Genomic DNA, 11852 nt, shown 5'->3' with positions numbered 1-11852 from the left:
CGAGCGTAGACGAACGTAAAAAAACATGGACAAAAAATGGCCAAAATGTAGACGAACGTAGACGAGCGTAGTCAAACGTAGATGAGCGTAGTCAAACGTAGACGAACGTAAAAAAAACACGGACAAAAATGGACAAAATTTTGACGAAAGTAAACGAGCGTAGACGAACGTAGACGAACGTAAAAAAAACAGGAACAAAAATGCCCAAAATGTAGACGAACGTAGACGAGCGTAGTCAAACGTAGATGAGCGTAGTCAAACGTAGACGAACGTAAAAAACATGGACAAAAAATGGACAAAATGTAGACGAACGTAAAAAAGTATGGACAAAAAATGGACAAAACGTTGACGAACGTAGACGAGCGTAGACGAGCGTAGACGAGCGTAGACGAACGTAGACGAACGTAAAAAACATGGACAAAAAATGGCCAAAATGTAGACGAACGTAAAAAACATGGACAAATATAGACAAAATTTTGACGAAAGTAAACGAGCGTAGACGAACGTAGACGAACGTAAAAAAACAGGAACAAAAATGCCCAAAATGTAGACGAACGTAGACGAGCGTAGTCAAACGTAGATGAGCGTAGTCAAACGTAGACGAACGTAAAAAACATGGACAAAAAATGGACAAAATGTAGACGAACGTAAAAAAACATGGACAAAAATGGACAAAATTTTGACGAACGTAGACGAGCGTAGACGAACGTAAAAAAAACAGGAACAAAAAATGGCCAAAATGTAGACGAGCGTAGACGAACGTAGACGAACGTAAAAAAACAGGAACAAAAAATGGCTAAAATGTAGACGAGCGTACACGAGCGTAGACGAACGTAAAAAAACATAGACAAAAAATGGCCAAAATGTAGACGAACGTAGACGAGCGTAGTCAAACGTAGATGAGCGTAGTCAAACGTAGACGAACGTAAAAAACATGGACAAAAATGGACAAAATTTTGACGAACGTAGACGAGCGTAAACGAACGTAAAAAAAACAGGAAAAAAAAATGGACAAAATGTAGACGAACGTAGACGAGCGTAGTCAAACGTAGATGAGCGTAGTCAAACGTAGACGAGCGTAGACGAACGTAAAAAAACATGGACAAAAAATGGCCAAAATGTAGACGAACGTAGACGAGCGTAGTCAAACGTAGATGAGCGTAGTCAAACGTAGACGAACGTAAAAAAAACATGGACAAAAATGGACAAAATTTTGACGAACGTAGACGAGCGTAGACGAGCGTAGACGAACGTAGACGAGCGTAGTCAAACGTAGATGAGCGTAGTCAAACGTAGACGAACGTAAAAAAAACACGGACAAAAATGGACAAAATTTTGACGAACGTAGACGAGCGTAGACGAACGTAAAAAAAAACAGGTACAAAAAATGGCCAAAATGTAGACGAACGTAGACGAGCGTAGTCAAACGTAGATGAGCGTAGTCAAACGTAGACGAACGTAAAAAACATGGACAAAAAATGGACAAAATGTAGACAAACGTAAAAAAAACATGGACAAAAAATTGACAAAATTTTGACGAACGTAGACGAACGTAGACGAACGTAGCCGAACGTAAAAAAACATGGACAAAAACTGGCCAAAATGTAGACGAACGTAAAAAAGTATGGACAAAAAATGGCCAAAACGTTGACGAACGTAGACGAGCGTAGACGAGCGTAGACGAGCGTAGACGAACATAGACGAACGTAAAAAACATGGACAAAAAATGGCCAAAATGTAGACGAACGTAAAAAACATGGACAAATATAGACAAAATTTTGACGAAAGTAAACGAGCGTAGACGAACGTAGACGAACGTAAAAAAACAGGAACAAAAATGCCCAAAATGTAGACGAACGTAGACGAGCGTAGTCAAACGTAGATGAGCGTAGTCAAACGTAGACGAACGTAAAAAACATGGACAAAAAATGGACAAAATGTAGACGAACGTAAAAAAGTATGGACAAAAAATGGACAAAACGTTGACGAACGTAGACGAGCGTAGACGAGCGTAGACGAGCGTAGACGAACGTAGACGAACGTAAAAAACATGGACAAAAAATGGCCAAAATGTAGACGAACGTAAAAAACATGGACAAATATAGACAAAATTTTGACGAAAGTAAACGAGCGTAGACGAACGTAGACGAACGTAAAAAAACAGGAACAAAAATGCCCAAAATGTAGACGAACGTAGACGAGCGTAGTCAAACGTAGATGAGCGTAGTCAAACGTAGACGAACGTAAAAAACATGGACAAAAAATGGACAAAATGTAGACGAACGTAAAAAAACATGGACAAAAATGGACAAAATTTTGACGAACGTAGACGAGCGTAGACGAACGTAAAAAAAACAGGAACAAAAAATGGCCAAAATGTAGACGAGCGTAGACGAACGTAGACGAACGTGGACGAGCGTAGACGAACGTAAAAAAACAGGAACAAAAAATGGCTAAAATGTAGACGAGCGTACACGAGCGTAGACGAACGTAAAAAAACATAGACAAAAAATGGCCAAAATGTAGACGAACGTAGACGAGCGTAGTCAAACGTAGATGAGCGTAGTCAAACGTAGACGAACGTAAAAAACATGGACAAAAATGGACAAAATTTTGACGAACGTAGACGAGCGTAGGCGAACGTAAAAAAAACAGGAAAAAAAAATGGACAAAATGTAGACGAACGTAGACGAGCGTAGTCAAACGTAGATGAGCGTAGTCAAACGTAGACGAGCGTAGACGAACGTAAAAAAACATGGACAAAAAATGGCCAAAATGTAGACGAACGTAGACGAGCGTAGTCAAACGTAGATGAGCGTAGTCAAACGTAGACGAACGTAAAAAAAACATGGACAAAAATGGACAAAATGTAGACGAGCGTAGACGAACGTAAAAAAACAAGAACAAAAAGTGGCCAAAATGTAGACGAACGTAGACGAGCGTAGTCAAACGTAGATGAGCGTAGTCAAACGTAGACGAACGTAAAAAACATGGACAAAAAATGGACAAAATGTAGACGAACGTAAAAAAACATGGACAAAATTTTGACGAACGTAGACGAGCGTAGACGAGCGTAGACGAGCGTAGGCGAACGTAGGCGAACGTAGACGAGCGTAGACGAACATAAAAAAAATTGACAAAAAATGGAAAAAACGTAGCGTAGACGAGCGTAGACGAACGTAAAAAAATGACCAAAAATTGAAAAAAACGTTGACGAACGTAGACGAGCGTAGACGAGCGTAGACGAGCGTAGACGAACGTATAAAAATGACCAAAAATTGAACAAAACGTTGACGAACGTAGACAAACGTAAAAAAATATGGACAAAAAATGGACAAAAAGTTGACGAACGTAGACGAGCGTAGATGAGCGTAGACGAACGTAAAAAGCAACATGGACAAATAATGGACAAAATGTAGACGAACGTAGACAAATGTACGCGCCAACCATTTTGCCACAACGCCGGAAATATTAATAAATCTTGCTATCCTGAATGTGGTCTATATGAATAAAACAGTACACATACAAACGTTTTTTCAATCTCTGAGGCTGTCTGCAAAATCAACTATTTAAGCAATGAACATTTTTTTGTTCATTTTTTTATTATTAATAGTTCAGCTCTAAGCACTTGGAGTTTAGCACGATTTTATTACAGCAGAATATAAATGGCAGTTGTATGTACATTACCATTAATTGCAGGTAAATCGTAAAGTGCAAATATGAAAAGAGTGTAAAAATATATGAACAGATGTGTATATAGCAGAAGTCTAAATTGCTGTTTTAAGAAGGTAAAAGGTATTTTCTGAAACCTAATTATAAATCTTAAATTACTTCACATTTTAAGTTTATTTACCCCCAAAATAATCATCAAGAATGCTACATACGTGGTAATAAATCAATACAATGGTGTTATAACAATTATCTCTTTCATTGTTCATACAAACTTCATAATACTTAAAAAGTTCAATGCAAATAAAAAGGTAAATTCAAAGTGATAAACATTGTAAACCATGATATTCCCAATAACATAACTTGGTAAAAATACTCCAAAAAAACAAAATAAAGTTCAAAATATTTGTATTCTATGGTTTTCTCGATCACTGACAACAATATCCCCTGATGGGAGGAAACAAATCCCTTCGATTCCTTTAAGTTGTCCCGCAGAACTTCCCCAACTCCCAAAGTTGGTCATGTAACTTCCGTCTGGCTTGTAGATCTAAAAAATTAAAATAAAGTTTTGTTAACAAAAGTTATGCCTGAAAAGCAACTTATCAATAGGTGTAGAACATAACAATAATTTTATTTATCTCTTAAAACGTTTGTAAAAGTCATGCTATTTAAAAAAAGAAAAGAACCCTCCACAAACCAGTAGTTTCTTAACCCTGTAAGGTTGGCAGCTCCCATTATAAATACACTCAACACCAATAGTAGTTGTCAGTCATCATTTGCAAAACTAAAACTGTTAAAATCTTAAAATATCCATTCTTAATAACCTATGTGAGGGCCTGCCATGGAAACTAGGATTTATATTACAGTTGACTAATTACCCTTGACACATAAATACAACAACAGCCATACCATATACGATAACAATTGCTCATTACCCCTTTGCAAATTACATAAGATAACAGTCATAGCGTATACGATAACATTAGAGTTAACCAATGACATTAACTTACACTATGATATAAATCCAATGATAAAATGTTTTAATCAGTCATAGATTTTCTCAACTTGATGGGGGTGCTATGGATTCATTAGAGCTGACTAATTATCCCATTACATAAGATAACAACAACAGGAGATAATTTATATTACAGTTAACTAATGACATTAACATATCATAACATTGAAGTTGACTAATTACTCCTTAACATACAATAACATCAAGATTGACCCCTTGACAAATTACATACAATAACAGCCATACCATATACAATAACAATAAAGTTTGCTAATTACCTCTTTGCAAATTACATAAGATATCAGTCATAGTATATACGATAACATTAGAGTTAACTAATGAAATTAACACATCATAACAGTTGACTAATTACCCCTTAACATACAATAACAGCCATAATACACAAACCTGGATTCTGTTGTTTCCGCTGTCGGCAACAGCGATGTTCCCGTGCGCATCAACAGCGACACCTCGTGGATATTTCAACTGTCCATCTGCCGAGCCTTCCCGTCCGATCTTAAACATGAAACGACCGTACTTGTCGAAAACTTGGATTCGATGGTTGCCATTATCACTCACTAATACCTGGTAAAAATGTTGGGAATAAAAATCACTTTCAAAACACCAGCATAAGGATAAAAAATATACACATTTATACATAAAGTTTGAATAAAAACTCAAAGATTTTCTCAACTTGATAGGGGTGCTACGAATTCTCGGATAAATATTAGTAAACTAGGATTTAAAACATTGTATTAGGGACACATTTATAGAGAAAGGTTTGTGAAAAAGTCGTTTCCTAAAGTTTCTATTCTTATTTTTTAAGTGCAAACTTTAGCTACATCAATACATTTATAACATGACAAATAATTTGAAAACACAGTGGGTTTTAAAAACGTTTTCTGGTTACAATCATTTGCCTACCCTGTTAAACTTTGAAATTAAAAAAAAAAAAAAAAATGTTGTTACACTTCAGAAATTCACAAGATAAAATATTTTTAATATTTTAGAAATGCTTATGGTCTATAAATAAGTGCAAACATAAGAATCCAAACTAATTGAACATCTGAGACTTACTTTATTATCGCTAGTAATAGCGAGGTAGAGGGGGCTGTCAAACTGACCATCATACGTTCCCAGTCGCCCAAACTTTCGGATAAATTGACCATCAAGCGTGAAGACCTGAGTAGTTACATGGTTTATCAGCCAAACTTTTAATATAATTATATAAAATTATTTAAAACTTTCCTGTGTAGTAGTTAAATTTTATTAAACAATACAGGTAGGTGACAGTTATTGCTCAAAATTTTATTGATAACGGTATGATACTGCAAAAAATAATAAAAATGTTTGGCATGGCATGGTAAAAGCGAACGACTTTTGCTGCCATTATTATGTAACCGTGCTTTTACACCTAATGGTTATTGCGCCAACCTAGTAGTCACCAATAATTGTTAGTCATTATACTTATAAAAAAAATAATGACTTTTAATTAACGAATTTTGTTAAAGCAGACACAAGGTATATCAAACAGAATAAATGCAGAAGCTGGTGCCACGAAATACGTAACAGACCAAAATAAAGCCCAGTAAATTGCATAATATAGGAGATATATATTTCCCCTAAATGATGTCGTTTTTTATTCAAAAAGAATTTATATATTTCTACTTTAAATAAAATAGAAACATGGATATTATATTATATATTATTCTAATTTAAATAGAATAAAATAGACTGTCAGTGTTATATTGACTGCATTGCCAACACATAGAAATAACAACAATACAAACCTGTATTCGGTGATTGTCTTTGTCACAAACGTAAACAAAACCCATATTGTCGGTTGAAACACCCCAAGGATAACTTAGATCACCTTCACCTATTAAATGGAAACAGATTGTGATAAAGAATAATTTAAAGTAATAAAGTCACAAAACTTGTGGTATAATGTTACTGTATATTGTAGTTTTAAACTGTAATATAATTTGTAATAAATTGATTGTTATGTAATGAAAAAACACTTAATTCCTCGCATGGCCCGAAACACTGTTGTTATAACACGAGTGTTCTGTTTCATACACTTCGTGCCCGCTTACGAGTTACCACGTATGTAACTTTGTGGTTAAGTATTTAATTTTTCTTCATTGACTTCAAATTATTCACATCAACAAACATATTTTAACTAAGTTCCCTCATATAGTCTTACCAGATGGCGGACAAAACGTAGCAAATACACTACTTTTTACTAATTTTTTACTGCTTTTTATACCAGATGAGCCACTGATAGATTATTTATTCCAATATTCTAACCCACCTGAGCCTTCCTGTCCGAACATTCGGATAAATCTTCCCATGCTGTCAAATATTTGGATCCGATGATTGTAGCGATCCGATATAATGATCCAACCCTAAAAAAGATAAAAAATGATGTTAAAAAAAGTGTTTTAGGTTAAACAAAGCAAAAAATGCATTGTGCGAGCCCATAGTCGGGGTAATGGGCTAATTATGGCATTGATCCCAGGTTCCATGGCATGCCTTTTTTAGATTTATTATAATAAATGCCTCTTCTTCGTATGTATATAAAAAAATTATAAAAATTCGATATATTATGTTCCCAATTTTTCAATTAATTATAGCTGTATACCAGATTATGCTGACTCAGCACTTTTTATACCTGGGAGGTGACATGGATGCCGGCCAAGCAGTCAAACTCAGCTTCACCTGATCCATAACTTCCAAATGTGAGGACAGGACTGCCTTCTTCATTAAATATCTGATTGAAATATCAGTTAAATTTAAAAATATTTATAAGCCAAAATTAAATGATTACTAAAATTTTATCCCATTTGATAATAAACAAAGAACAATCTTTTTATAATCGTATCCCATGACTTTGAAGATGCGTTGATTGTTAAAATCAGGATTAGGAAATATTGGTTATAATACGTTCTAACATTATCCATCTCGCACCACTGTACAATAATTAAACGATGACATTTACTTGAACTCTGTGGTTACTGCTGTCTGCAACGATGATTTGGTTTGTGGGGCTCACAGCGACACCTCGTGGCCAGTTTAACGATGAAATGTCAGAACCCTTTGAACTGAAACATCTGAAAATAATATTTTATAAAAGTTTTACAAAATAAAATATTTTTATAAAAAAGTTGGTAAAAAACAGAGATCTTTTTTATAAACATAAGAATAAAGAACTTATAAAACAAATATACAAGTTTACAAACCTTTTTACTCTTCCTTTATTCCTTAGGAATGTTTGAGTTTCTTGTGCATTGATTGATAAAGCAGGGGTTGGGTTTGTTATCCTTGGTGTGATCAAAGCTGGGTGTTTAGAATAATTTTGTATTTTAAAATAGTTACGAAATCTATTTCAATTTTATATTTAAAAACTATAAATTTAGGTTTTTTTGCCAGTATTTACATTTTAAACAGTTTTGCTGCTTATAAATATTGTTTCAAATTCACATTCATTTTTATTTTTTACTTTGCCACTTTTAATGCGTTGTATGTAGATTTATGGAAATAATTGTTAACTTCTTATCGAACTATCATTAAATATGTTAATCAGCAAAAACAAATTGTTGGTCACTACAACATCTTGTACATTAAATATTGCATTAATCCATACAATAAATTACAAACTATTCAAATTACATAGAATTTACAAAATTAATCACCTGATATAAAAGATCCCACAGATGAATCAACATTAAGTCGTGGTGAGGTGGTTGGGGAGGTAAAGGATGGAATGTAATTGCTCACTATGTCTGGGGAGTGAAATATGGAATGTAATTGCTCACTATGTCTGGGGAGTGAAATATGGAATGTAATTGCTCACTATGTCTGGGGAGTGAAATATGGAATGTAATTGTTCACTATGTCTGGGGAGTGAAATATGGAATGTAATTGCTCACTATGTCCTTGAAGTATGTAGATGTTATAATGGGGACAAAGCTGCACAAAATGGGGCAGCCAGGCGGTTCTGGAGGTCACAACAGCCAGCCCTACGAGTTTTTTTTTAAATCTATAACATTCTATTTTTTTCTGGCTGCACTGATACACTATGTTGGCCTGATTTTGTAATGAACTGACCAATGTTATAACATGGACCTTTAAGTTTTGGCTCCACAGTGTGTGAAGGTTTTTACACAAATAGTCAGTCAAGTACAAACCAGCATCTTCCTCGGACTGTGTTCTAGATCTTTCAAAGGTCCTTTCAATCTCCATTTCATTATAAACAGCGTTGCTACCGAGGTTGAATGAGAGTTGGGTTGGAGAAGTAAAAGTGACCTCACCAACACTTGACATCAATGCATGCAGTGTGTGCTCATTGTCATTGTGGAACTGAGGATAAAAAGTTTCAAATTGCATACTATTTTTATATATATTACATATTAAATTAGTCGTTTATTAGGTACAGGTGACATTTTTCATTAAATAAACCAAAGTTAGCACAATTGTTTCATAAGCCTTATTTAATAATTGTTGTTGTAACTCTCTTTGCCAACTTTACCTTTATTGTTACCATTCTTAAAAAAAAACGATTTAAAAAAAAGGGTTGTAACAATCACAACACCGCTTCAAACAAAATCAAAAAGATTAAACTCCTTTTTAATGCGGCAAAAATTTAAACAATATAAGTTGTAACAAACTGATCACCTCGATGCATCGTAGCATCCGTTCCTCAACATTTGATCTGATTAACTTCATATTTCTCAAGTGTTCCTTACTCTGGTGGGTCAAGCGAGTTATTTCGTTTTGGAAAGATGGATCAGTTGGCCTTAAATAAACAAAGCCTTTGAAAGCTAATCTCTAGTGGGGTGAAAAAAAGTGAAGTTGTAGGTACGGCAATAAAGTTAACATTCTGAATTAATAAAACAGTATTTTATTTCTTTTAACATACAGCATGTAAGGGGCAACTACATTTGTAAATGATATCTAAGCTCTAAAAATAAAGCAGGTTGTCCAACAATGTGGGATACTTAACAATATTTACCTTTTTGTTCCATCAAGGAAATGTTGACACTTCTTCTCTGCATTTTCACAATGTCCACTCATGTTGACCAACTCCATTTCAAGGTTTTCTTGTTCAGCTTTAAGTTGCCTTTAAAATAAGAAACTTTAAATTCACTGAGAAACACTGAATTCTTAATACACAAAACAAAAAATGGTACACAAAAGATAATGACTCTGTGAAAATAGTTGTAATTTATATAAACATTGCGCTAACTAGGTGTTACCTATAGATGTTAAATTATAAGCGGTAATTATTTAAAATTTATTTTAAAACCGTAATTTATATAAACATTACTTTATAAACATTAGGCGATAACTATAAACATGGCAATACTACTTTATACTTTAGCTGGAAACTTTGAAATAATGTTGGTCACCTTCCTTCAGCATTGACATACAAGTCAACTTGTCCAAGAAGAGTTTTCTTTCTGTTGGTCAACTGAACAATACAGCGATCTATTGCCTGTAAGTACAGTAGTATTACATATACACAGTATGTGTATTAGTGCTTCTGGATTCCCAGTTTACAACCCTGAAGTGGGTTGCCATTTGATTTGCATGGGGCCAAATGGAGTTCAACTTTTATTCTTATGTTTAACCCTCTTCTGTGTATGTTTCACTTTATGTTACCAAACAACTGTTTCTAATGTAGTTTTGAAATTGAGTCACGAAAAGTTTTATATTAAAATATTATTAACATTTGAGTCACCAATAAAAAGTATAAGAAACCACTGGTGTACATTTTTGTGTTCTTGATCTATACTTATAGAAAAAACTTAATTATAAATCAGTACTAACTATATCGTAAATAAATATTCCACACTCACTTTAATAATGTCTGTTTTCACAGATTCTCCGGCGGTTTTAGATTTAATTTGTCGACTCTCAAGTTCAGTAATCATTTCGGACATCTTGGAAAACAATCGACGAACCTAAGATTATAGTTTCATCTCATTTTATTTTATTCTACAAGGGTGAGATTATACAGCATTTGTTTTCCTTGTAGTGGTTATTTAAGAACCACTCGGCTGGAGCAACATCCTGCCTAGCGACACCTAATAATAAATGGTAGGCTACACTTGAAATGCAAATACCTGATTAACTGATCTCATTAATCCTTGTATAAGTTGTTGGGAATGAACACTTAAACACGTTTCGCATAATTTCTTCTCACAGTGTTGACACAGCAGTGTTGCGCAATTAGATTTCAAGCATTCCTGTAAAGTTTGGTGCAAAAAAAATTATAAAATATAAATTATAAATAAAATATATTTACAAAAAAATAGATTAAAAATATTGACAACAAAAAATTTACAAAATAACTGGCCAGTGTATAAATAGATTATCTTTATATGGTGTTTTAAAGATATTAAGCCAACTTGAAAAAAATAACAACATGTAAACATTGCATAAAAACATCTTTACCTGGCAAATCTTGATGTCGGAATTTGGTTTTGGTGAAAAATCCAAAATAGAAACTATCGTAAGATTGTTGGGGAAGTCGGATAAACCTCGCTTTGGTAGTTTGTGGATGGTTCGGCAGTGCGGACATCGTATGCTGGTGGAAAAATCTTTTTATGAAAACTTGATTGATGGTCTTACTTACAAATGTGGGCAAGACAATAAACAAAAATTCTATCTATTGTATGTGGGTGACGTCTTGCAGCATGGCACACTATGGGACCTGAGAATTAGGCCACGGTTTGTCCAATACCCCCTTTATGGTCACTGGTTTGGAGCAATATCCTGCTAAGGATATATACATAATGATAATTAGTACAACTCAGTAGTGGTTAAATCATTAGCCACACAGAAAAAATCTGAACGATGCCTATGAGTTGACACGTATAAAATAAAACACCCAATATATAAGTACTAAAGTTACCCCAACGCGTATGTATGAATAAACACTCATTCAATATGAATTAAAAAGTATGTCCTAGGAAGGAACGAGGCAAAAGATATTTATTCAAATTTACCTTTTATCAATCACAAGGTTTTGCAGACAAGGTTTCAAACAGAATGTGTGTTGGCATGGTAGGATCTTTGGATGGACAAAGCGATCCAAACATACAGCGCAAGTCACTAAAGTTTCAAGTTGTTTATCCATTATTACATAACAATATACCCTATG

The 11852-nt window shown here is 34.2% G+C and overlaps 1 protein-coding gene across 1 annotated transcript; it reads right to left on the bottom strand.

Annotated features, from left to right (window-relative positions):
- Positions 1-3628: 3628 nt before the first annotated feature.
- LOC149729067 (uncharacterized) lies at positions 3629-11834 on the bottom strand. The gene is made up of 17 exons (XM_089888938.1): positions 11698-11834; positions 11144-11276; positions 10813-10935; positions 10546-10650; positions 10096-10181; positions 9699-9806; positions 9362-9482; positions 8875-9046; positions 8380-8469; positions 7927-8023; positions 7686-7797; positions 7359-7457; positions 6999-7092; positions 6475-6563; positions 5762-5866; positions 5093-5269; positions 3629-4216 (listed from the first exon to the last, which is right to left on the bottom strand). The coding sequence occupies exons 1-17, from the start codon at positions 11826-11828 to the stop codon at positions 4067-4069; spliced, it is 1992 nt and encodes a 663-aa protein (XP_089745064.1). The 5' UTR covers positions 11829-11834; the 3' UTR covers positions 3629-4066.
- Between the last annotated feature and the right edge of the window lie 18 nt (positions 11835-11852).

This window comes from Ciona robusta, chromosome 11, assembly GCF_009617815.1.
Source record: "Ciona robusta chromosome 11, ASM961781v2".
NCBI classification, from domain to species: domain Eukaryota; kingdom Metazoa; phylum Chordata; class Ascidiacea; order Phlebobranchia; family Cionidae; genus Ciona; species Ciona robusta.
This window is presented reverse-complemented; position numbering and strand designations above follow the sequence as displayed.

Excerpts from the sequence above, each read along its gene's own strand:
- LOC149729067 (XM_089888938.1), bottom strand. The coding sequence starts at position 11,828 with ATGGATAAACAACTTGAAACTTTAGTGACTTGCGCTGTATGTTTGGAT. Across the intron at positions 9,807-10,095 it reads TATGTCAATGCTGAAGGAAG|GCAACTTAAAGCTGAACAAG; the intron begins GTGACCAACATT and ends CTTATTTTAAAG. Across the intron at positions 8,470-8,874 it reads ACAGTCCGAGGAAGATGCTG|ACATAGTGAGCAATTACATT; the intron begins GTTTGTACTTGA and ends TTCACTCCCCAG.